Source organism: Anabrus simplex, chromosome 3 (genome assembly GCF_040414725.1).
Source record: "Anabrus simplex isolate iqAnaSimp1 chromosome 3, ASM4041472v1, whole genome shotgun sequence".
In the NCBI taxonomy this organism is placed as follows: domain Eukaryota; kingdom Metazoa; phylum Arthropoda; class Insecta; order Orthoptera; family Tettigoniidae; genus Anabrus; species Anabrus simplex.
In genome coordinates this window covers 494,755,537-494,779,719 of record NC_090267.1, presented here as the reverse complement: position 1 = coordinate 494,779,719, position 24,183 = coordinate 494,755,537, and the positions used below count along the sequence as shown (strand labels likewise).

The 24,183-nt window shown below is 39.8% G+C and overlaps 1 protein-coding gene across 2 annotated transcripts in view; it reads right to left on the bottom strand.

The window, feature by feature from the left end:
• The window catches only part of Usp12-46 (Ubiquitin-specific protease 12/46), a 104,420-nt gene that overhangs the window by 33,981 nt on the left and 46,256 nt on the right, over positions 1 to 24,183 (bottom strand). For both annotated transcript variants that reach the window (XM_067143653.2, XM_067143652.2), the window contains exon 6: positions 15,465 to 15,620. In XM_067143653.2, coding sequence (XP_066999754.1) covers positions 15,465 to 15,620 — 156 coding nt within the window. The remainder of the gene's footprint in view (positions 1 to 15,464; positions 15,621 to 24,183) is intronic.

The window sequence follows — 24,183 nt, the reverse complement described above, 5'->3', positions numbered from 1 at the left end:
CCTGTGCTGTTGCCAACATTATGTCAAACAATATACATATATACATATGGTGCATTGATTAGGTGGAAATCTCATTCTTCATACATGCATTCTTAATTCATCAATACGGACAATGAAGCTGATAGATTATAGCCAATTATTGAGACAGAAATACCGTAGCATTTCAGTTGTCTGTTAAACATGAGTAAGAAGGGATTACTTCACGTAGCTGAAATGTTTGTAAATGATGTCAAATCAGTTATAATAACTCTCTATGAAATACTAACACAGAAATGACATAGATAATAAACATAAAGATATGTATGCTTATATTTAAGGTGTATGTTCTTTAACGTTAAAATGTTTGATTATTTTTTACAAACTTGTTTTAGCGGACACCTCTCATAACGGACATTTTTGCTCGGAACCAACGGTGTCCGCAGAAGGGAGGTTTGACTGTATTATAAATTTACTCATTCAGAACAAATATTTCAGATTCCCTATGGGAATCAACACCTATATTAACTGATGGCCAAGCAGAAATCAATTTCTGGTAATGGAACAAAGTCTCTCATAGTGCAATGGCACTGCCAGTGGCTCCAATTAGCCTACGCAGTAGACTCCACGGTATGCACTAGCCACGCATCTTGGAATGTGTGCTAGGTACCAATCCATTTTTGGTAATGGGATAAAGTCTTTCATATTGCATAGGCACTGCCGGTGGCTCCAATTAGCCTACGCAGTGGCCTCCATGGTATGCACTAGCCATGCGTCTTGGTAGGTGTGCTAGGTACCAACTGATGAGCCCAGCCTAGCACACGGGGGCGAAACGCTGGCAGCCAGGAATGAGTTAAAGTAGCTGGAAAATTTATAATGTCCAATAATGGACCATTTATATTGGTATTATAAATTTACTCATTCTGAACAAATATTTCAGATTCCCTATGGGAATCAACACCTATATTATCTTATGGAGAAGCAGGAAGAATTTTTGGTAATGGGACAAAGTCTCTCATAGTGCATTGGCACTGCCAGTGACTCGAATCAGCCTACACAATGGCCTCCACGGTACGCACTAGCCATGCATCTTGGTAGGTGTGATAGGTACCAACTGATGAGCCCAGCCTAGCACACGGGCGTGAAACGCTAGCAGCCAGGAATGAGTTAGCTGGAAAATTTATAATGTCCAATAACGGACCATTTACATTGGTATTATAAATGTACTCATTCAGAACAAATATTTCAGATTCCTTTTGGGAATCAACACCAATATCATCTGATGGCCAAGGAGGCATCAATTTTTGGTAATGGGACAAAGTCTCTCATAGTGCATTGGCACTGCCGGTGGCTCCAATTAGCCTATGCAGTGGTCTCCACGGTATGCACTAGCCATGCATCTTGGTAGGTGTGCTAGGTACCAACTGATGAGCCCAGCCTAGCACACGGGGGCGAACACTGGCAGCCAGGAATGAGTTAGCTGGAAAATTTATAATATCCAATAACGGACCATTTATATTGGTATTGTAAATTTACTCATTCAGAACAAATATTTCAGATTCCCTATGGGAATCAGCACCTATATTAACTGATGGCCAAGCAGGCATCAATTTTTGGAAATGGGACAAAGTCTCTCATAGTGCATTGGCACGGCCGGTGGCTCCAATTAGCCTACCCAGTAGACTCCACGGTATGCACTAGCCATGTAATTAATCTCATAATAGAACCGTACTGAGGACAATATATTAAAATTATAAAATCGCTAGCCATGCGTCTTTATATGTGTGCTAGGTATAGATACGAGCTGAAGAGAAGACTAGCGGGACGTGAGGTGGGACACGGGGGAGCAGCTTTCTCTCTCAGTCGTCTCGGTTATGGCTCTTCCTAAAAGTATCGTCAAGCAGCAGCTAGTCTCCCTTTGATGATACAAGTGGCCAGTCGAACAGTTCGGTAGTGTTGACCTTTTAAGTGTTGAACAGCGATTTATTATATTTAGGCTTACATAACTGTATTATAAAACATTTACGTTACATGTGCGAGTTTAATGCCATTGAACTGGCTTGGGTGAAGGCAAAGAGGATTGTACGGGAAAGCAATGTTACCGGGGATATTTCCATGACAAAGCTCAAAGCCGTAATTAGAACTGCAATTTCTTCTATTAGCAAAGAAGACGTGGATGGATATTGTTCCCATGTTCGTAACAGTGAGGAAGAGTACTGGCAGAACGATAGACTGGTGAAAGATGCGCTCGAAGAATTCATCATATCTCTGGATAGTGACTCTAATGAATCAAGTGATGACCAGTTTTCCTCATCCGAATCCGAACTTGCACATCCCCTAACACAGTGAGTGACCCATCGAAGAAGCTCATCAAACACTTCTTCGTAGAGTTTTTGGTAATTCGTTCCTGTAGAAACGTAACTTTAAGTCCGTCTCCTCCTTAGGAAATATTGTTTTTAATGTTATTTTTATTCATTATTTTGTGTATCATCAAGAAAAGTGATAGAGAGGCACAAGAATTGATGAAGCTAATTTAGGCCTACAGTCTATTATTTTAAATGTTATTTTACTTTAGTTTTGCCTAAAGAGAAAAGTGACAGAGATGCACAAGGATTGATAAAGCTAATTTGGGCCTACAGTTTATTGTTTTAAATGTTATTTTATTTCATAGTTTTGTGTATCATCAAGGAAAGTGACATAGGGACACAATGATTGATGAAGTTAATTAGGCCTAGAGTCTATTGTTTTAAATGTTACCAGTATTTTATTTCATAGTTTTGTGTATCATCAAGGAAAGTGACATATGAACACAAGGATAGATGAACCTAATTTATGCCTAGAGACTATTATTTTAAAAGTTATTTTATTTCATGGTTTTGTGTATCATCAAGAAAAGTGACATAGGGACACAAGGATTGATGAAGCTTATTAGGCCTACAGTCTATTATTTTAAATATTATTTTATTTCATAGTTTTGGCTATCAAGAAAAGTGAAAAGCTAATTAGGCCTACAATATTTTTTATATTTGTGATTAACTAAAATTCTATAAAATTGAGTTCTTCAGTAAACTAACTCGTCGATTAATGAATAAATTCCCTCCTCTCTCACCCATTTCAGACGGTACAGCACTGGCTTTCTGAGCTTACAATAAGTTGCTGGGTTCGATGTCGCCTAAGTGCAATTTTGAGGCGCTGAACTACGTCAGCGTCGTGTCGACAGCTTTATCGACACTTAAAATACCCCTTGCGGCACAGAATATGTTTCGCACAAGCGAGAACATTGTTATACAGAATAGTAGAATAGAATACTCCCATCGCCGAGTTCCGGATCGCCTGGAACTGGGGACAGAGTAATGATTTATTGCTATTTTTGATATGAATGCTTTTCTTGTATCTATTACTACATTAAACATTATAATTACTCCTAATCGCGAAATTGCAGTTTTTAAGTTTTGTTTCTTTTTATTTCTCTTTGTCCTAGACATTAACAGTGTTATATTTTCTAGGACAACATGTATCTTACCGGTACACCTATTATTAATTAGTGTAAGTTTTTTAAGAGTCCGAACAGATTTCTCCTTAGCTTACAATAGACATTATAAATTAACTGAATGAGTGAATGTCTGGATGAGTTGCCTGATTGGATTGTAATCATAAAATTGTTATACGCACACATATTCAATCCAGTTTATTATTATTATTATTATTATTATTATTATTATTATTATTATTATTATTATTATTATTATTATTATATTCTTCACCTAACGAACATGCCGGGACATGTGTGTGATAGAGAATGCATTCGTAACTCGGCACACTGACGGACAAAACTGACCTGCCTGTAGCTCACTTCATGTAACTTACTACATTTGAAATATAGGAAATAAATATCGCCTTCTTCTAGTACTGTAATCTTCATCGGACGTTGGCGATCATTTTGTAAAAATATGTAAAAAAATATTATAATAATTAATACAGTATATATATATAAAAATTAAAATAATAACATAAGCTCTTTCGATTTGCATCTTGAGGATGGACTCTGCCCGTGATAAAATCTAATGTTGAAGATGGCATAAATTCCCAGTGTCGGTGGCTAATAACCTACATTACTATTAGTTGGAAACTGCCTTCTCTTAATATTTTGCTGGTCAGATGTAGTCTATTAATAGATGAATAATATTACCCACCTCCAATATACAAAAATACATTGAGTGCCTTGCAGGAAGAGACCACCTGAGGACACTGCAACTGCGAGGGCGAACGTTTTCAGAAACGCAAGTACATACACTAGCTTGGTGACGAGAAGTCAGGGACGAGGGGAGAAGCGAGGTCTAACGCATTCCCGACCACATTCCTAGCGAAACTCTTCTCTTGAGCTCCCATCTATACCAACTGATGAGCCTAGCCTAGCACACGGGGGCGAAACGCTGGCAGCCAGGAATGTGTTAACTGGAAAATTTATAATATCCAATAACGGACCATTTATATTGGTATTATAAATTTACTCATTCGGAACAAATATTTCAGATTCCCTATGAGAATCAACACCTACATCATCTGATGACCAAGCAGGAATCAATTTTTGGTAATGGGACAAAGTTTCTCATAGTGCATTGGCACTGCCAATGGCTCCAATCAGCCTATGCAATGGCCTCCACGGTATGCACTAGCCATGTGTCTTGGTAGGTGTGATAGGTACCAACTGATGAGCCCAGCCTAGCGCACGGGGTCGAAACGCTGGCAGCCAGGAATGAGTTAGCTGGAAAATTTATAATGTCCAATAATGGACCATTTATATTGGTATTATAAATTTACTCATTCGGAACAAATATTTCAGATTCCCTATGGGAATCAACACATATATCATCTGATGACCAAACAGGAATCAATTTTTGGTAATGGGACAAAGTCTCTCATAGTGCATTGGCACTGCCGGTGGCTCCTATCAGCCTATGCAATGACCTCCACGGTATGCACTAGCCATGTGTTTTGGTAGGTGTGATAGGTACCAACTGATGAGCCCAGCCTAGCGCACGGTGTTGAAACGCTGGCAGCCAGGAATGAGTTAGCTGGAAAATTTATAATGTCCAATAACGGACCATTTATATTGGTATTATAAATTTACTCATTCTGAACAAATATTTCAGATTCCCTATGGGAATCAACACGTATATTATCTGATGGGCAAGCAGGAATCAATTTTTGGTAACGGGACAAAGTCTCTCATAGTGCATTGGCACTGCCAGTGGCTCGAATCAGCCTATGCAGTGGCCTCCACGGTACGCACTATACCATGTGTCTTGTTAGGTGTGCCAGGTACCAACTGATGAGCCCAGCCTACCATACGGGGTCGAAACGCTGGCAGACAGGAATGAGTTAGCTGGAAAAGTTATAATGTCCAATAACGGACCATTCATATTGGTATTATAAAATTACTCATTTGGAACAAATATTTCAGATTCCCAATGGGAATCAAAACCTATATAATCTGATGGCCAAGGAGGCATCAATTTTTGGTAATGGGACATAGTCTCTCATAGTGCACTGGCACTGCCGGTGGCTAAAATCAGCCTACACAGTGGTCTCCACGGTATGCACTATCCATGCATCTTGGTAGGTGTGCTAGGTACCAACTGATGAGCCCAGCCTAGCACACGGGGACGAAACACTGGCAGCCAGGAATGAGCTAGCTGGAAAAAAATAACGGACCATTTTATTGGTATTATAAAATTACTCATTTGGAACAAATATTTCAGATTCCCAATGGGAATCAAAACCTATATAATCTGATGGCCAAGGAGGCATCAATTTTTGGTAATGGGACATAGTCTCTCATAGTGCACTGGCACTGCCGGTGGCTAAAATCAGCCTACGCAGTGGTCTCCACGGTATGCACTATCCATGCATCTTGGTAGGTGTGCTAGGTACCAACTGATGAGCCCAGCCTAGCACAAGGGGTCGAAACGCTGGCAGACACGAATGAGTTCCCTTAGCTGGAAAATTTATAATATCCAATAACGGACCATTTACATCGGTATTATAAATTTACTCATTGCGGAACAAATATTTCAGACTCCCCATGGGAATCAACACCGATAACATCTAATGCCCAAGCAGGCATCAATTTTTGGAAATGGGACAAAGTCTCTCATAGTGCATTGGCACTGCCGGTGGCACCAATTAGCCTACCCAGTGGCCTCCACAGTATGCACTAGCCATGCGTCTTGGTAGGTGTGCAAGGTACCAAATGATGAGCCCAGCCTAGCACACGGGGGAGAAACGCTGGCAGCCAGGAATGAGTTAGCTGGAAAATTTATAATACCGAATAACCAACCATTTATATTGGTATTGTAAATTTACTCATTCAGAACAAATATTTCAGATTTCCTATGGGAATCAACACCTACCTTAACTAATGGCCAAGCAGAAATCATTTTTTGGTAATGGAACAAAGTCTCTCATAGTGCAATGGCACTGCTGATGGTTCCAATTAGCCTACGCAGTAGACTCCATGGTATACACTAGCCATGCGTCTTGGTATGTGTCCTAGGTACCAACTGATGAGCCTAGCCCAGCACACGAGGGCAAAACGCTGGCAGCCAGGAATGTGTTAACTGGAAAATTTATAATATTCAATAATGGACCATTTATATTGGTATTATAAATTTACTCATGTGGAAAAAATATTTCAGATTCCCTATGGGAATCAACACCTATATCATCTGATGACCAAGCAGGCACCAATTTTTCGTAATGGGATTAAGTCTCCCATATTGCATAGGCACTGCCGGTGGCTCCAATTAGCCTATGCAGTGGCCTCCATGGGTATGCACTAGCCATGCGTCTTGGTAGGTGTGCTAGGTACCAACTGATGAGCCCAGCCTAGCACACGGGGACGAAACGCTGGCAGCCAGGAATGAGTTAACTGGAAAATTTATAATGTCCAATAATGGACCATTTATATTGGTATTATAAATTTACTCATTCTGAACAAATATTTCAGATTCCCTATGGGAATCAACACCTGTAATATCTGATGACCAAGCAGGCATCAAATTTTGGTAATGGGACAAAGTCTCTCACATTGCATAGGCACTGCCGGTGGCTCCAATTAGCCTACGCAGTGGCCTCCATGGTATGCACTAGCCATGCGTCTTGGTAGGTGTGCTAGGTACCAACTGATGAGCCCAGACCAGCACACGGGGTCGAAACGCTGGCAGCCAGGAATGAGTTAGCTGGAAAATTTATTATGTCCAATAACGGACCATTTATATTGGTATAAATTTACTCATTCTGAACAAATATTTCAGATTCCCTATGGAAATCAACACCTATATTATCTGATGACCAAGCAGGCATCAATTTTTGGAAATGGGACGAAGTCTCTCATAGTATATTGGCACTGCCAGTGGCTCGAATCAGCCTATGCAGTGGCCTCCACAGTACGCACTAGCCATGCGTCTTGTTAGGTGTGCTTGGTACCAAGTGATGAGCCCAGCCTAGCACACGGGGTCGAAACGCTGGCAACCAGGAACGAGTTACAGTAGCTGGAAAATTTATAATGTCCATCAACGGACCATTTACATCGGTATTATAAATTTACTCATTCGGAACAAATATTTCAGATTCTCTATGGGAATTAACACCTATAATATCTGATGACCAAGCAGGCATCAAATTTTGGTAATGGGACAATGTCTCTCATAGTGCATTGGCACTGCTGGTGGCTCCAATTAGGCTATGCAGTGGCCTCCACGGTATGCACTAGCCATGCGTCTTGGTAGGTGTGCTAGGTACCAACTGACGAGCCCAGCCTAGCACACGGGGGCAAAATGCTGGCAGCCAGGAATGAGTTAACTGGAAAATTTATAATGTCTTATAATGGACCATTTATATTGGTATTATAAATTTACTCATTCAGAACAAATATTTGAAGGATTTATTGTAAAAGTGTGTTCTTTGTATTGTGCTGAAATGAAGTTAGTATGTCATAGATATAAGGCGCGTACTTCATATTATTTTTTCATAAATCATTGAATAATGTAATAATTCATTATGTAGTGTCATTAGGTTAGGTCTATATCCTCCACGTCAGTATATCGGAGAGGTTATAGAAGCAACCGGGGGGGGGGGGGGGGGGGACGAGAGGGGGGGGCGTGATGACCACCCGTATCTGAAAAGGGGGGCGTCAGCTGGCAAAGGTTGGGAATCACTGCCCTATGGGAATCAACACCTATATCATCACACAAATACAATTCGTAATAGTAATGATTCGTCACTGTCATCGCACGTTTATCAGAATTTGGCAAAATTCTAGCAAATAACATTATCAGCTTGTTTATCTTTCAACATGTACTTTTTTCTTTTTTTTTCTATGCAGGGAACTTTCCAAATCCAAACTATATACAGAGGAGTCCCATTAATCCGGACCCCGGTAATACGAAAATCCGGTTAATCTGAACTGAAATATTCCATTTTTTCAAATTTTTCCCCTTAGTGAAATGAAAGAACATATTATAGAATGAAAATCTACTTGCATTTTATTAGTCATACAATTTACTTAATGGATTACAACAGAAAAAGAAGTAGAGATATGGTGATAACATTTATCGATTTCAAGAAGGCCTATGATTGTATTCACAGGAAATCTTTATTCAAAGATTTATCGACTTCAAGAAGGCTATGATTGTATTCACAGGAAATCTTTATTAAAAATTTTATAACACATGGGATTACATCCTAAAATAGTAAATATGATAAAATTAACTCTTGTTGTTTGAGTCATCAGTCCATAGACTGGTTTGATGCAGCCCTCCATGCCACCCTATCCTGTGCTAACCTTTTCATTTCTACGTAACTATTGCATCCTACATCTGCTCTAATCTGTTTGTCATATTCATACCTTGGTCTACCCCTACCGTTCTTGCCACCTACACTTCCTTCAAAAACCAACTGAACAAGTCCTGGGTGTCTTAAGATGTGTCCTATCATTCTATCTCTTCTTCTCGTCAAATTTAGCCAAATCGATCTCCTCTCACCAATTCGATTCAGTATCTCTTCATTCGTGATTCGATCTATCCATCTCACCTTCAGCATTCTTCTATAACACCACATTTCAAAAGCTTCTATTCTCTTTCTTTCTGAGCTAGTTATCGTCCATGTTTCACTTCCTTACAATGCCACGCTCCACACAAAAGTCTTCAAAAACATCTTTCTAATTCCGATATCAATGTTTGAAGTGAGCAAATTTCTTTTCTTAAGAAAGCTCTTCCTTGCTTGTGCTAGTCTGCATTTTATGTCCTCCTTACTTCTGCCATCGTTGGTTATTTTACTACCCAAGTAACAATATTCATCTACTTCCTTTAAGACTTCGTTTCCTAATCTAATATTTCCTATATCACCTGCCTTCGTTCGACTGCACTCCATTACTTTTGTTTTGGACTTATTTATTTTCATCTTGTACTCCTTACCTAAGACTTCATCCATACCATTCAGCAACTTCTCGAGTTCTTCTGCAGTCTCAGATAAAATAACAATATCATCGGCAAATCTCAAGGTTTTGATTTCCTCTCCTTGGACTGTGATTCCCTTTCCAAATTTCTCTTTGATTTCCTTTACTGCCTGTTCTATGTAAACATTGAAAAGGAGAGGGGACAAACTGCAGCCTTGCCTCACTCCTTTCTGGATTGCTGCTTCTTTTTCAAAGCCCTCGATTCTTATCACTGCAGACTGATTTTTATACAGGTTGTAGATAATTCTTCGTTCTCGGTATCTGATCCCTATCATCTTCAGAATGCCTTTTCTAGATCTACGAATGCCATGTACGTGGGCTTGTCCTTCTTGATTCGATCCTCTAAGATCAGACGTAAAGTCAGGATTGCTTCACGTGTTCCTACATTTTTTCTGAAGCCAAATTGATCTTCCCCCAACTCAGCTTCAACTTGTTTTTCCATTCTTCTGTAAATAATACGTGTTAAAATTTTGCAGGCATGAGATACTAAACTAATAGTGCGGTAGTTTTCACACCTGTCAGCACCGGCTTTCTTGGGAATAGGTATACAACATTCTGCCGAAAATCGGATGGGACTTCTCCTGTCTCATACATCTTGCACACTAAATGAAATAACCTTACCATGCTGGTTTCTCCTAAGGCAGTCAGTAATTCAGAGGGAATATCATCAATTCCAGGTGCCTTGTTCCTATTTAGGTCACTCACAGCTCTGTCAAACTCTGACCTCAAAATTGGGTCTCCCATTTCATCAGCATCAACAGCCTCTTCATGTTCCAGAACGAAATTATCTACATCGTTACCTTGATACAACTGTTGGATATGCTCCTGCCATCTTTCTGCTTTGTCTTCTTTCCCTAGAAGTGGCTTTCCATCTGAGCTCTTAATATTCATGCACCTAGATTTCCTTTCTCCAAAGGTTTCCTTGATTTTCCTGTATGCAGCATCTACCTTTCCCAGGACCATACAGCCTTCGACATCCTTGCACTTCTCCTTCAGCCATTCTTCCTTAGCTACCTTGCACTTTCTATCCACTTGATTCTTTAATCGCCTGTATTCTTTTCTGCCCTCTTCATTTCTAGCATTCTTGTATTTTCATCGTTCATCAATCAGGTCTAGTATCTCCTGAGTTATCCACTGATTCTTAGTTGATCTTTTCTTCCTTCCTAACATTTCTTCAGCAGCCCTACTGACTTCATTTTTCATGACTCTCCACTCTTCCTCTACTGTGTTTCTTTCGGCCTTTTCATTTAGTCCTTGTGCAACATGTTCCTTGAAACGATCCATCACACTCTTTTCTTTCAACTTGTCTAGATCCCATCTTTTTGCATTCTTTCCTTTCTTCAATTTCTTCAACTTCAGATGGCATTTCATGACCAACAAGTTGTGGTTAGAGTCCACGTCTGCTCCTGGGAAAGTTTTGCAATCCAACACCTGGTTTCTGAATCTCTGCCTAATCATAATGAAGTCTATTTGATACCTTCCAGTGTCTCCAGGTCTCGTCCACGTATACAGCCGTCGTTTGTGGTGTTTGAACCAAGTATTGGCGAGGACTAAATTATGGTCAGTGCAGAATTCAACCAGCCGACTTCCTCTTTCGTTCCTTTGTCCCAATCCAAATTCTCCTACTGTGCTACCTTCTCTTCCTTGGCCTACCACTGCGTTCCAGTCTCCCATCACAATTAGATTCTCGTCCCCTTTGACATATTGTATTAAATCTTCTATCTCCTCATATATTCTTTCAATTTCTTCATCATCCGCTGAACTAGTAGGCATATAGACCTGCACTATTGTGGTGGGCATTGGTTTGGTGTCTATCTTGGCGACAATAATTCTTTCACTATGCTGGTCGTAGTAGCTTATCCGCTGCCCTATTTTCTTATTCATTATTAAACCAACTCCTGCATTACCCCTGTTTGATTTCGTGTTGATAATTCGGTAGTCGCCTGACCAAAAATCCTGTTCTTCCTGCCAACGTACTTCACTTATACCAACTACATCTAACTTTAGCCTATCCATCTCCCTTTTCAGATTCTCTAACCTACCACAACGATTCAAACTCCTAACATTCCACGCTCCGACTCGCAGAATGTCAGTATCCATCTTCCTGATGATCGCCCCCTCTCGTGTAGTCCCCACCCGGAGATCCGAATGGGCGACTAGTTTACCTCCGGAATATTTTACCCGGGAGGAAGCCATCATCAGTACATCTTTCATACAGAGAGAGCTGCATGTCCTCGGGAGGTGGTTACGGCTGTAGTTTCCCGTTGCTTTCAGCCGTGTAGCAGTATCAACACAGCTAAGCCATGTTGAGTATTATTACAAGGCCGTATCAGTCAATCATCTAGACTGCCGTCCTTGCAACAACCGAAAGGCTGCTACCCCCCTTTCGATGAACCATTCGTTAGTCTGGTCTCTCAACAGATACCCATCCGATATGGTTGCACCTGCGGCTCGGCTATCTGCATCATTGGGACACGCAAGCCTCCCCACCACGGCAAGGTCACATGGTTCGCAGACAAAGACCAAATCAAATGTAAAGTTTAGAGGTGAATTATCAGACTCACAATGAAATTGAAATAATAAATAAGGTAGTTCAACCTATTCAATACAAATCAATACGAAATGTAGTGTTACATTCCTATTTAATTATAAGTGGAAGCGGTACCGGTTTCGACCCCAATCGAAGTCATGATCAGCCGAATAAAAAGCAAAAAACAATGCATAGGTAAGAAAGAAATTAAAGATCAAGTCCCCACAAAAACAGTTGAAGAGGCAAAATAAAACAACGGGGATAGGCACTTTAAAATTCAGAAGAAGTAGAAGGTAAGTCACTTAAAAGAAGCAAGGCGCAGTCTTCTGAACAGCAGCATAGCACACGCAAAGTTCGGCATTGTCTCATAATGTTTACGAGAAGCGCCTGATAGTGTATGCAAGCTGGCTCATTTAACTGTTCTCCGCTTCTTTTCTTAGTTGGCGAGTGCCCAGCTTGCAGCTATATTCCAAATCCGATATGTGCATTCTTTTATCCATCAGCATCCAGTTGTAGTATTTTATGAAGCAAGATTGTACTGCACTAGCTGTTTCAGAAGTCTCAAATCTGGCATTCTCAGGATGTGGCCAATGGTGTGAAACTCTGATATTTGAGCTTTTGCTTCATCTAAATCTTTGGCTAGTAATGTCATGTCATCTGCAGAACCAAGGCTATTTGTTTGGATTTTCCTGCCCATTTTAATATTTGGAGGGTATTTCCTAAACCATTCTCGCATTACTATTTCTAGTGTACAGTTAAATAGTAATGGTGGTAAGCCATCACCCTGCCGTAACTCGGTAGTTACTTCGAATGAGTCTGATAAATTTAAAGATAAAAATTTCATAATGTTCCGCATTGAAATGTATCACAATGAAATTGAAATAATAAATAAGGTAGTTCAACCTATTCAATACAAATAAATACGAAATGTAGTGTTACATTCCTATTTAATTATAAGTGGAAGTGCATTTTTCCCATCATCACAAATTACAAATAATATCTACAGGCACTGGGCCATAACGTAGCAAGAAACTTCCTGTAAAATAACAGAAATTTATTATGTGACTGACTAAATTATTGTAAAACAAATTCTGTCAGTAATTCAATGTAACCAATAAATCACCTGTGACTAACATAAACCTCTGGTGTGGTGTTACGAATTACCTAGGTGTGACCAACTGTAATGACAAGAAAATTGTGACAAATTCCCCTAAACTCAGGCAGCTTCAACGTTCATGAAGGGGCTATCTTGTCAGGTCTTCAGTATTGTTGTAGAAAGTATAAAATAAGAAGAAAGCCAGATAAACATCAGATGAGATGAAAAGATAAAGATCAGGTGGCAAAAAACTAGGAACACAGAACACAACAGGACATAATGTATTGTTATGGACCGTTTGTTCATTTCCCCGGAAATCGCCTCCTGAAGTTTGTTCCTGTTGTTCAGCTTAAACCTGTATTTTCTTTCTATTTAATTTTTTTTCTTACTAATGGTTAATGTCGCACTATTATATTGAAGGTTTTCTGCAATCCAAGGATGAGAAAGGGCTATGATTAGGAAATAAACCTGTATGGAAATATAAGAAGATAAACAGAAAGACAAGCACAAATACAGGCCAGCATCAGAAGAGGGAGCTGACAATATTTACAGACTCATAAAATTATAATTATTCATGCTTGCTAGTATAAATGTGACGTGTGCTGTGAGTGTTTACTTCTGTTACATAATTGGCCTACTTTAAGTAAACTCGAGATCGAAACCGACTTTCAACCTATTAGGTCGTGTTACGTACATTTAGTACGTCTTGAAGAGATGTTAAGTACAGAACAAAAATGGCCAACCAGACACCAGTGGGATCCGAACCCACAACCTCCCGATTTCGCGTCGGGTAACACGTACGTAACACGACCTAATAGGTTGAAAGTCGGTTTCGATTACAATGCGGTCGTGAAAATTCAATATTCATTAAACTCAAGATCGTCTAAATTTTAATCATCAAAACTTGCAGGACACACTGTACTACACATGTCAAATTTTCTAGAGTACGCTTCGATTACACAAATCTACAAACTTCGAGAAGGTACCACGGACAAAGTGCCCAGCATCAAATTAAAATATTTACAAGGATTGGATCAAAAGGGTAAACTCGTGCATTCATTGGTTCATTTTCCTGCTATTGCTGTTTCCGGTCACCCCACCTAGCGTGTGCTACCTTCAGAAAGCGCTTGCAGTGTGCGGGCATTCAGATTTTGGGAATCCGGTCGTACGGACGTGTAGTCTGTGTACTCTGTGCTCATGAGAGGCCTTGCTTCTCTTGGGATAAACAATTTGCGAACTTTGTGATTTAATTTAAATGTAATTTTAACCACAAGAGTTTACCTTTTGTCGTATTAAACCTAAAAGGTTGTAAGAATTCTAAATAGGATAATTTGCCAATTATTCCCATCTCAACTTTGTCTTGAGGCAAGCTTTCTTTTAAATCGTTTGTAACTTTAATCTTTACTTATCTTTAAAGCTTGTCCTCTTATAGTTTTAAAAAAAAAATCAAATATTTCATTTATTATTTTACTGGGAAGGAATTCCCCTTTTACCTTGCTATTTTTTTTATTTTAATTTTCTTTCAACATGTAAACTTAATTCAACTGTTGGTAAATTAAATGCATATATGGGACTAGCCTACTGCAACTGTGACCACATGGCACAATCCATTGTAAATGGAAGCTAATGTTAATCTAAATTTCTTGTTCTGTAACATTTATGTTTTAAGGTTAGGTCCTTGTCTCTCGCACGAGGTTCCTTCTGTAAAGTAAGTTAAGTTTATTTTATCTTGGGTTACACGATTAATTTTCATGAATCTATTTTGAAATCCAAAAAATGTTAAAAAAATTGTTCTCTAAGAAAAATTAGCCTCTTCTGAAGTTATCATCCACAAAAGGTTGTTCCCCCTCCTCGTAGGATTCAATCCACTTTCCACATCCTTGACCTTTAATCGTTGGTTGTACGTGATTTAATTAGGTTGTATTTTTGTTTTTAATGAAAATTTTCCATGTTCTAATTCCTATTTATTTTAATGTTTTAAATTGCTCAGATGTTACAATAAATACAGAGGTAATAATAATGGCATGTGGCCTCCGAAGAGGCCTGGTGCAGGCCTTTCGAGTTGATGCCGTATAGACGACCTGCGCATCGGTAAGGATGGGGCCCTGTTTATGATGAATTCTAATGATGATGACGGCACAAACACCCAGTCCCTGAGCCAATGATATTAACCAACGAAGGTTAAAATCCCCAACCTGGTCGGGAATTGAACCCGAGACCCCCTGGACGAAAGGCCAGCATGCTAAACATTTAGCCATGGAACCAGACAATACAGAGATATTCTGAGCCCATATTGATGCATAATTAATCAAAATTGGAACAAACCATATAACTCTCTCATTTACCTGTGCTTCCTGATAGCTGCTACAATGATCACATTTAAACTTATTGTCACTGCACAACGTCTCAGTATTACTGAAACACTTCAGGCAGTGTGTGATACTGGTGTTCTGATCAACATCCACTTGAAGGTCGAAGAAATCCTCATCTTTACTGCTTACCTGCAATCAAAACTAAAAAGTAAGTAAGGTACAAACAAGAGACAAATCAAGTCATATATAGAAGGATAGGGACACATAATAGGAAAACAAGTATGAGCTTAAATAATATTTCAGAATGTCTGTGACCGGCGTATCTGTGACACAAAAATATCTGTGACTTTTATCTGTGATTCAGTCAAAGGAAGTACAAGCACATGATTATCGTCACGGTCACTCTTTGGTCGCGGGCGGCCAGTATGGAAATACTGGATAGTACTTTTTGGAAGATTCGGGACATTATAAGTGGGAAAAATAATATTCACATTTATAATTTGAATGCACAATAAATTAACAAGTGGAATGTGATTACCTGTACCGTGTTGCCAGAATACCAATTATTTACTGTACTTAATGAAGGCCTTTTTTTTTCTAGTTGCTTTACGTCGCACCGACACAGATAGGTCATATGGCGACGATGGGACAGGGAAGGGCTAGGAGTGGGAAGGAAGCGGCCTTGGCCTTAATTAAGGTACAGCCCCAGCATTTGCCTGGTGTGAAAATGGGAAACCATGGAAAACCATCTTCAGGGCTGCCGACAGTGGGATTCAAACCTACTATCTCCCGTATACTGGATACTGGCCGCACTTAAGCGCCTGCAGCTATCGAGCTCGGTAATGAAGGCTTAAAAATATACTAACTAAAAATAATAGATTTATGAAATTAATTCAAAGATTCCTCCCATATACAGGGTTATTCAACAAAGTTGTCCACCTCAAATAACTCGTGAATGGTTAAAGATATTGACATTTTGTTTTCACTTTCAGTAATGGTACCAAAAAAAGTACCGTGTTATGACGTTAATATTTTCTGAGACCATGGTACTAACTTCGCTTTTTTTAACGGTACTAAACTATTTTGTACACATAGCCTTAAATCTACAAACATTAAAAATTCAGCACCGTGATTGTTTTGAAAATCAGACAAGTACTTCTCCAAAAAATGATTATGTATTCAAATATGCCTCATTTGCCAGCTGAGGACTGATGTGTTTGATTCGCGCTACATATGAAACATGAGCTAGCTGTTGACATACAGAGCTGCTAGATAGGTATTCTCTCTACTGTGCTCATACATACACTATGATAAAATGTATGATTTAACACCTTTAATATCGCTGTAGGTAACTGGTAAATGAAAAACGGATACAGATCTTGAGCTACAGCAGATAACATAGTCCTGAGAACGTGATAAAAGAACACAACTTAAACGATATTTTGTCAAAGATACTTCCATGACAATGTATCTGATATATCAGTGATAAAGTAACAGGCTGTGATTTATCGACCATCTCAAACGACAAGCCAGTGTAAGAAGAGGGAGCAACAGGAAGAGACAAGGACAAACATGAAAACACAAAGAACAAGAAAATCTCCACACCTTCGTACACTACTCGCCAGCCCAGTGGTGTAATGGTAGCTTGTCTGCCTCTTACCCAGAGGCCCCAGGTTTGATTTCCGGCCAGGCTAGGGATTTTTACCTGGATCTGAGGGCTGGTTCGAGCTCCACTCAGCCTACATTATTATAATTGAGGAGCTGTCTAACAGTGAGGTAGTGGCCCCAATCTTGAGGGCCAAAAATAACGGACGAGAGGACTTGTCGTGCTGATCACATGTCACCTCATAATCTGCATGCCTTCAGGCTGAGCAGCAGTCGCGTGGTAGCCAAGGCCCTTCACGGGCTGTTGCGCCGTAGGGTTTGGTTTCGTACACTACTCTCTTCACACAGATGAACTCTCTCCTCACTCTCCTGAGCTTATTTCTCCTTCCCCCCTTCATTAGGACAGACATCAACACCCACTGAGGAGCCATCCTGACAGATCTTGTCTTGATATGGAAAGAAGATTGCCCGATAAACACAGGACAAGGGAATAGACAGAAGATATAGATGAATCTAGATGGTAAAAGATGGCCACTGGAAAGAAATGGACACACAAAAAGTAGAACTGACGAGGAGGGAGCACATCTATTTGAAGATAAAAAGCAGTCATCTTTGTACAGGCTATGGTCCCTGGAAGGGTGGAAGGTAAAAGCTTTCACTAATCATAACCTCAGCACTTGGTGGGGCAGAGTGGTTAGCTCTCCATTTGGTTACCTTTGCTCCCAGAAATTAACCTGGTATCCATTTTTGGTGTAGCTGAGTGAACCTCAGGGCCATGAGCACCTCCGGAAGTCAGAATAATAATTATTAAATTAATGTTGTAATGGTCCACCTTTCAATAGTGTATGTGCAATATTTTGACTTACATTAACTAGGGACTAGTTTCAGCCTGGGCTGGCCATCTTCAGCCTTAATATAAAACATCTAATAACTAACAAATGTACATACACACAACTGACATAAAACAAATGAACAAATATATAGCCTACAATTGACATTAAAAACTGGGATGAAATTATGAGAATAAACTAGGCTCTAAATTCTTAGCATCTTGAGTATGCTCATCATCGAGACTCTTTCACGCACTAATAGTCACAGAACTGTTAGTTCCATCACTGCTAATAATTGCAATTTCAATTGTAAACCTGGAACTGGTAAATGTTGATCCTGTAGTCAATCACCAAATCTACTTGAGTGGTGTTAGTTGTATGCAAGTCACTGAACGCCGCTGTAGACAACCACCAGCTGACACAGAACTGCTAGATGGTGTTTCAACATCAATCAACGTAATAAAATGGAATGCTCTCGTAGTGCTTATCAAAATCTTGCTGAAATGTTGTTGGACACTGTCAGGATGGCATATGAAGATGTGGTTAAAACAGATACATTGTGTCTGGTATAAAATTTGCAATTCATTGTGGTGTCCTTGAAGTTAACTTGAATAAAATTAGATAAAATTTAATTAATTAATTGAAGGAGAGAGCGTGTTAGTTAGATGGCTTAGGTTATATGAGACTTACCTCTCATGGCGGCATGTGGTGTGTGGCCTATTGTTGCGTGTGCCTCGTACTAACGGTTGTGAGATTTAAAGTAAAAGGAAGGGGCGGAACAAGGAGGGAGAGGCAGGGCACGGGAGAGGAGTGGGGCAAGGCGAGAGGTTGCGAAGGGAGCGGAAGGTGCTGTGAATATTATGAAAAACTGAATTATGACTTGTTGGTTTGATGTTTCTAAAAATGGGAATTAGAAGGTCAAAAAGAATATTTGGCTTTTCTGAAATTTCATTAACATTATAATTTGGGTTGAAATATTGATCTATATGATGTAGATGTTGGTTCCCGTAGGGAACCTAAAATATTTGTCCTGAATGAGTAAATTTATAATACCAATATAATGGTCCGTTATTGGACATTATAAATTATCCAGCTAACTCATTCCTGGTTGCCTGCGTTTCGCCCTCGTGTGCTAAGTTAGGCTCGTCAGTTGGGACTTAGCACACCACCCAAGACGCAAGGCTAGTGCATAGTGCATTGGCACTGCTGGTGGCTGCAAATAGCCTATGCAGTGGCCTCCACGGTATTATCTATATTCTATATGTATGAAGCAGTTTACAGTTATGTTAAGGAGGGGTCCTTTGTTGATGGTTTTGAGAATTTCCATACCTTGTTTTATGTCTGTGAATTTGTGATTATAGTCATGCATATGCTGGCCTACAGCTGAAAATTTATTGTACCTCAGGGCATTGACATGTTCCGAGTACCTTATATTAAAATTCCTCCCGGTCTGTTCGACGTAAGAATCACAGCTGTTGCAAATGATCCTGTATACTCCTGATTTTGAATAACTATTGAACTTGTTTATGGATGTGGCATTATGTAAGACTTTTGTGTTCCTACTGTTGGTTTTGAAAACTACTTTTACACCATGCTTTTTAAAGATGTTGGTGACTTGGTAGATTTGTTCGTTGAAGGTAAAGATAGAATAGGAAGAGTTGTTTTGTTCACCTTTTTTCAGAGTGGTAGAGGGGTGATGTTTATATTTATTCATTATTTTTTCAGTAAAGAAACTGTTGTATCCATTGGATTTAGCTATATTATGAATAGTGTTCAACTCATTTTTGAGGTCTCTTTTAGACACTGAACACTGAAGGCTCGGTATAACATGCTGTTGTACGCTGCTCATTTGTGAATTTGAGGGTGCGAAGAATCTTGACGGATTGTAGTGACTGTTTGGGTGGGTTTTCTGAAAATCTTATATCTTAAGTAGCTTGGGTGCCTGATAATAGTTAGGTCTAAAAATTTATTTTCCATTCAATTTCAGATTCAAGTGTGAATTTTATGTGTGGGTCAATGTTGTTTAGATTAATGAGGGTGGTAGCTGTGTTTGTGATGCTCTCCTCCATAACTACTATGGTGTCATCTTCAAATCTTGCCCAGAAAAGGATGTTGTTAAAGTTATTATTATTATCAATTTTGGTATGTTCCAAAAAATCCAAGTAAATCTCGGCTAAGATACCCGAGGCCAGCGATCCCATAGCCAATCCTTCTTGTTGATAAATAACATTATCGAAAGTGAAATAATTATTGCTTATAACTAATTTAAGCATAGATATAAAATCCTGTATTTTTAATATACTTAGGCCACTGTATTTGCTTAAATTGTTTTGAATGATGGGGTATACTGTGGAGATTTGTATGCTAGGATACATGTTTACAATATCGAATGACTGGAGAGAATGGTTGGATTGAATGTTAACATTTTTTAAATTTATCGATCAGTTCTTTATTGTTTTTGACGGATTTGTTTAACAAGAAATGATAGTTCCTTCTTAAAAATCTTTGAATGAATTGTGATGCTTTGTATAACGGACTCAGTCTATAGTTAATAATAGGGCAAATGGGGACGCCAGTTTTGTGTATTTTGGGGAGGGCTTTGGCAATGGGTAAACCTGGGTTCATATTAATTAATTTAGTTTTATCCTGATCTGTCAAAAGATATGAGGTATTCTTGAGGGCCTGTTTACGTTGTAGAGAATGAGCTATCTTTAAAAAATTGATTACTTTTGCATACATATTCATTTTGTCCATTATGACGGTAGTGTTGCCTTTATCTGATTTTGTAATTATAAGATTATTATCATTGATTTTCTTTTTTAGAGCACATATTTGCTTTTGTATGAGAATAGAATCTTTGTAGCTATTGTCGTCATGAGTAAGGAGTGAATTACGGGAGTTAATATTGTTTTTTGGGTTGAGAATGGAGTTTAATTTTCTTCTTACTTCAAATCTTACTTCGTCTTGTTTATTTGCTGGCAATTTGCTAATGGCTAATTCTGCTTCTACTGTTGTAGTGATGGCTGTGTTCAGAGTGTTGAAATTAGGCCAATTGTGTTTAGGGCCCCTGGCTAAAATGGAACTTTCGTCTTCATTCAGTGGTACTGAACCATTCAGTTCATGTTCGGAAAATATGGATTTTAGCATTAATTATAGGAATTACATGAGACCATAAAGAATGTCGCCTTGGGTGGCATTTTATTGTCAGAGTGGCTGAGAGGCTGCACTTCTCGTGGGCAAGTCGCATCAGACGACACCTGAAGTTTCTGGAAGCTCATAAAAATTTATTAACCCAAGCTAGCCTCTTGAGATGACCGTGGGACGCGTACATCTACGTGAGAAATCCTGCGGAAACTTACAGGGGCGGGAAACGAATTTTATGTAATATCTGCACCCACATAGGGAATCTGCAACATTGCATTGAAAAACAACAAGTAGAATATTTCACTGGAAATTTTGATATGTTGCACGACATTAAAGACATCATAATTGAAGAATAAATAAGTGTGCATCAGGCCGTGGGAGAGTTTTCAGCTTCGCGGGCAAACGTGTGAAGCGACCGCACACGTTGAGCTCTGTCGCGTGGATGCCTGATTATTTATAAATACAGCCGTAGGGAGCGCAAGCTTCATTCTGCTGGGTACATCGGCGCTGAGAAGCTGTTACTCACACGACGATCCAGTGCGGAGCAGATCATCATTGTCTTCGACCAGAGCAGTCCGAATCTATTGTCTACAGGAACTGTAAGTAACAACTTGGTGTGACTTTGATAACTTAGTTCAGTGAAAATTTACTTGATTGTCTGAAAGAACACTTCTCTGCTTGTAATTTATTCACGTAAAGTCATGCAGCATAAGTTGAGGCTCATATTGTCCTAAACTGAGGATAAATGCTAGTGTAAGCTCAGAGGTCTGATGTACATTCTATCCGTTCTGTACTAATATCGGTCTTGAACAGAGTCTAATTGATCCACAGAAATACGGGTGTGAGAAAGAAAGTACTATGAAAGAAGCAGTCCAAGAGAAAATAATCATCGGAAGGGAGCTATAGGCATTGACATCAAAACACATTGTAATGTGACTTTCCTTACAGTTCTCTTACGTCACGAGTGTGCCGGACGCTGTACCTTCATCTGCAACAAAGCAGCCATCAAGCAGAGCCGCAGGACCCACTTCACGACGTCGAGGCGCTAACCTGGGCCAGCAGCGAAGTCCAGCCGTCGCATCAATTACATCAAGGAGGCGGCAAGCACGACATCTGCACGCGCTGAAGTGAAACAACCACCGACCAGGATGACACCAGTTAGACGTCAACGAGTGATACTGCCTGTCTACCGTGTCATCATGATGGCTTAAGCCACTAAGGTCCAGTCGGGGAACTGTTTGGGAAATGTCACAGGACCAAGGTTAGATCTTTCTATTATTAGCATGCATCAGCTAGTTTTTTCTTTAATGTTATTTGTTTTACGTCCCACTAACTACTCTTTTACGGTTTTCGGAGACGCCGAGGTGCCGGAATTTAGTCCTGCAGGAGTTCTTTTACGTGCCAGTAAATCTACCGACACGAGGCTGGCGTATTTGAGCACCTTCAAATACCACCGGACTGAGCCAGGATCGAACCTGCCAAGTTGGGGTCAGAAGGCCAGCGCCTTAACCGTCTGAGCCACTCAGCCCGGCCATCAGCTAGTTAAAATTCAGGGTCGTAATAGACAAATTTTGGCCTTCCGCCAATATGTACATAATGAGGTGTCAGCGGGCACTTAAAGGAAGAATTTATGCCCGGATCTCGAACTCAGTAGTGTAGGTAACTTTGCCTGTAATTTGTCTTATTGTGCTTCATTTTATGTCAGATTTATGTAGCGGTATGTTTCCGATAGGGAATTTGATGTCGTGTAGTATCATCTAAATGAGACTTAAGCAGTCACAAGGAAGTTCCTTCTTGCCAGAACAAGCCAGCAGGGAATAGTTAAACGCATGTAGCATGATGTACGGTAGCGTCTCAGTCAGGAGATAATGAAAGTACAAGATCTTCTATAAGCCTCAATAGTCTTGAACTATGTATGGAATGGAGCGGGGCAGGAACCAAGAAGCCCTTAAGAAAGGAGGATTATGTAATTAGCCCAGAGCATAGTGATAATGCCCATAAGGAGTATGGTGTGTAATGAATTCTGTTGCGATTTGATTATTTGTGCCAATGAGAGCACTGCTGTGCAGTCTGATAGCGTGCCGAGTATATTTGGGTGTAAAAATGCGAGGGGGTTGAATGTGAACCCTACTGAGTCCATAATGTGTGACAGGTCACTGGTAATTCTTTAAAGAGAAGGCACCGCAGGGGAGAATGAGCGGGTGAGGACAGAATCTTGGCTTGGTCTGTTTACTACTGTCAAGCTATGAAATATGGCTTTAAACATGGCCGCTCCATTCATACTAACTCAAGGAAGTCTGGGGCCAGAATCTCGGACACAGTGGTAAGGGTAAGGGAGAGCGAAGATATGTGACCTGTTAGGTATGCCGCAGGAAAGAAAGATTTTCTACACGTCAATATGTGTTCATTGACAGATGTACATAACCTATTGTTTTAAGATTGTACCTTGTTATTCATGTGTTTCTTAGGAGATGATTAATCATGTGTCACAAGGTTTAGGGAGTAGTCTCGTGTTCGAGTCCATGACGGTAGAAGGAGTAGTACATGTATTATGTAGTTTATATTCGTTCTGAGTACCGTGGCATAAATTTACTGTAAAGAAGGATTACTGTGTTTATGTGTAATTCGGTTACGACGGTAAAGTCTAACGGTTCCGTTTTCTTTCTGGTTGGAGTTATTAAGCTAGCTGGTGCGGGAGCCTTGGAAAAATGCCTAGAAACTCATCCACCAGGACATGTAATCTAGCAGGATGCCTCTCACGTGAAGAAATCAAGCTTCATGTATGATGACAACGTCCTTTGTATTATATGCGACGGATCATTTGTAAATTCTAGATTTCCTTCTTTATTGTAATAAATTAGATGTAGACACGAATTTGCAGCTCAATGTATGTTTGTGTTGTTGGTATTAGTTTTCCCTTAGAAATTCATTCCTCTCCATTTTATTTTATGTTACCGAGTCGCCCCTTTTCCTTTCTTTACCTGTTACCCCTGAAGAATTGCTGTACTGCCGGTGCAGATGGAGAGGATCGAACAGGTAAGCTATGTGCCAAGGTTATTCACCTGCGGGTGAGGGTTTGTTCACTATGGTCTCCCTGGTCAGGTTTCAGCAGTGGCTTGGCGTTGACAAGGGGACTATAGGGCACAGTACTTTGGACAGATGTATGATCGGAG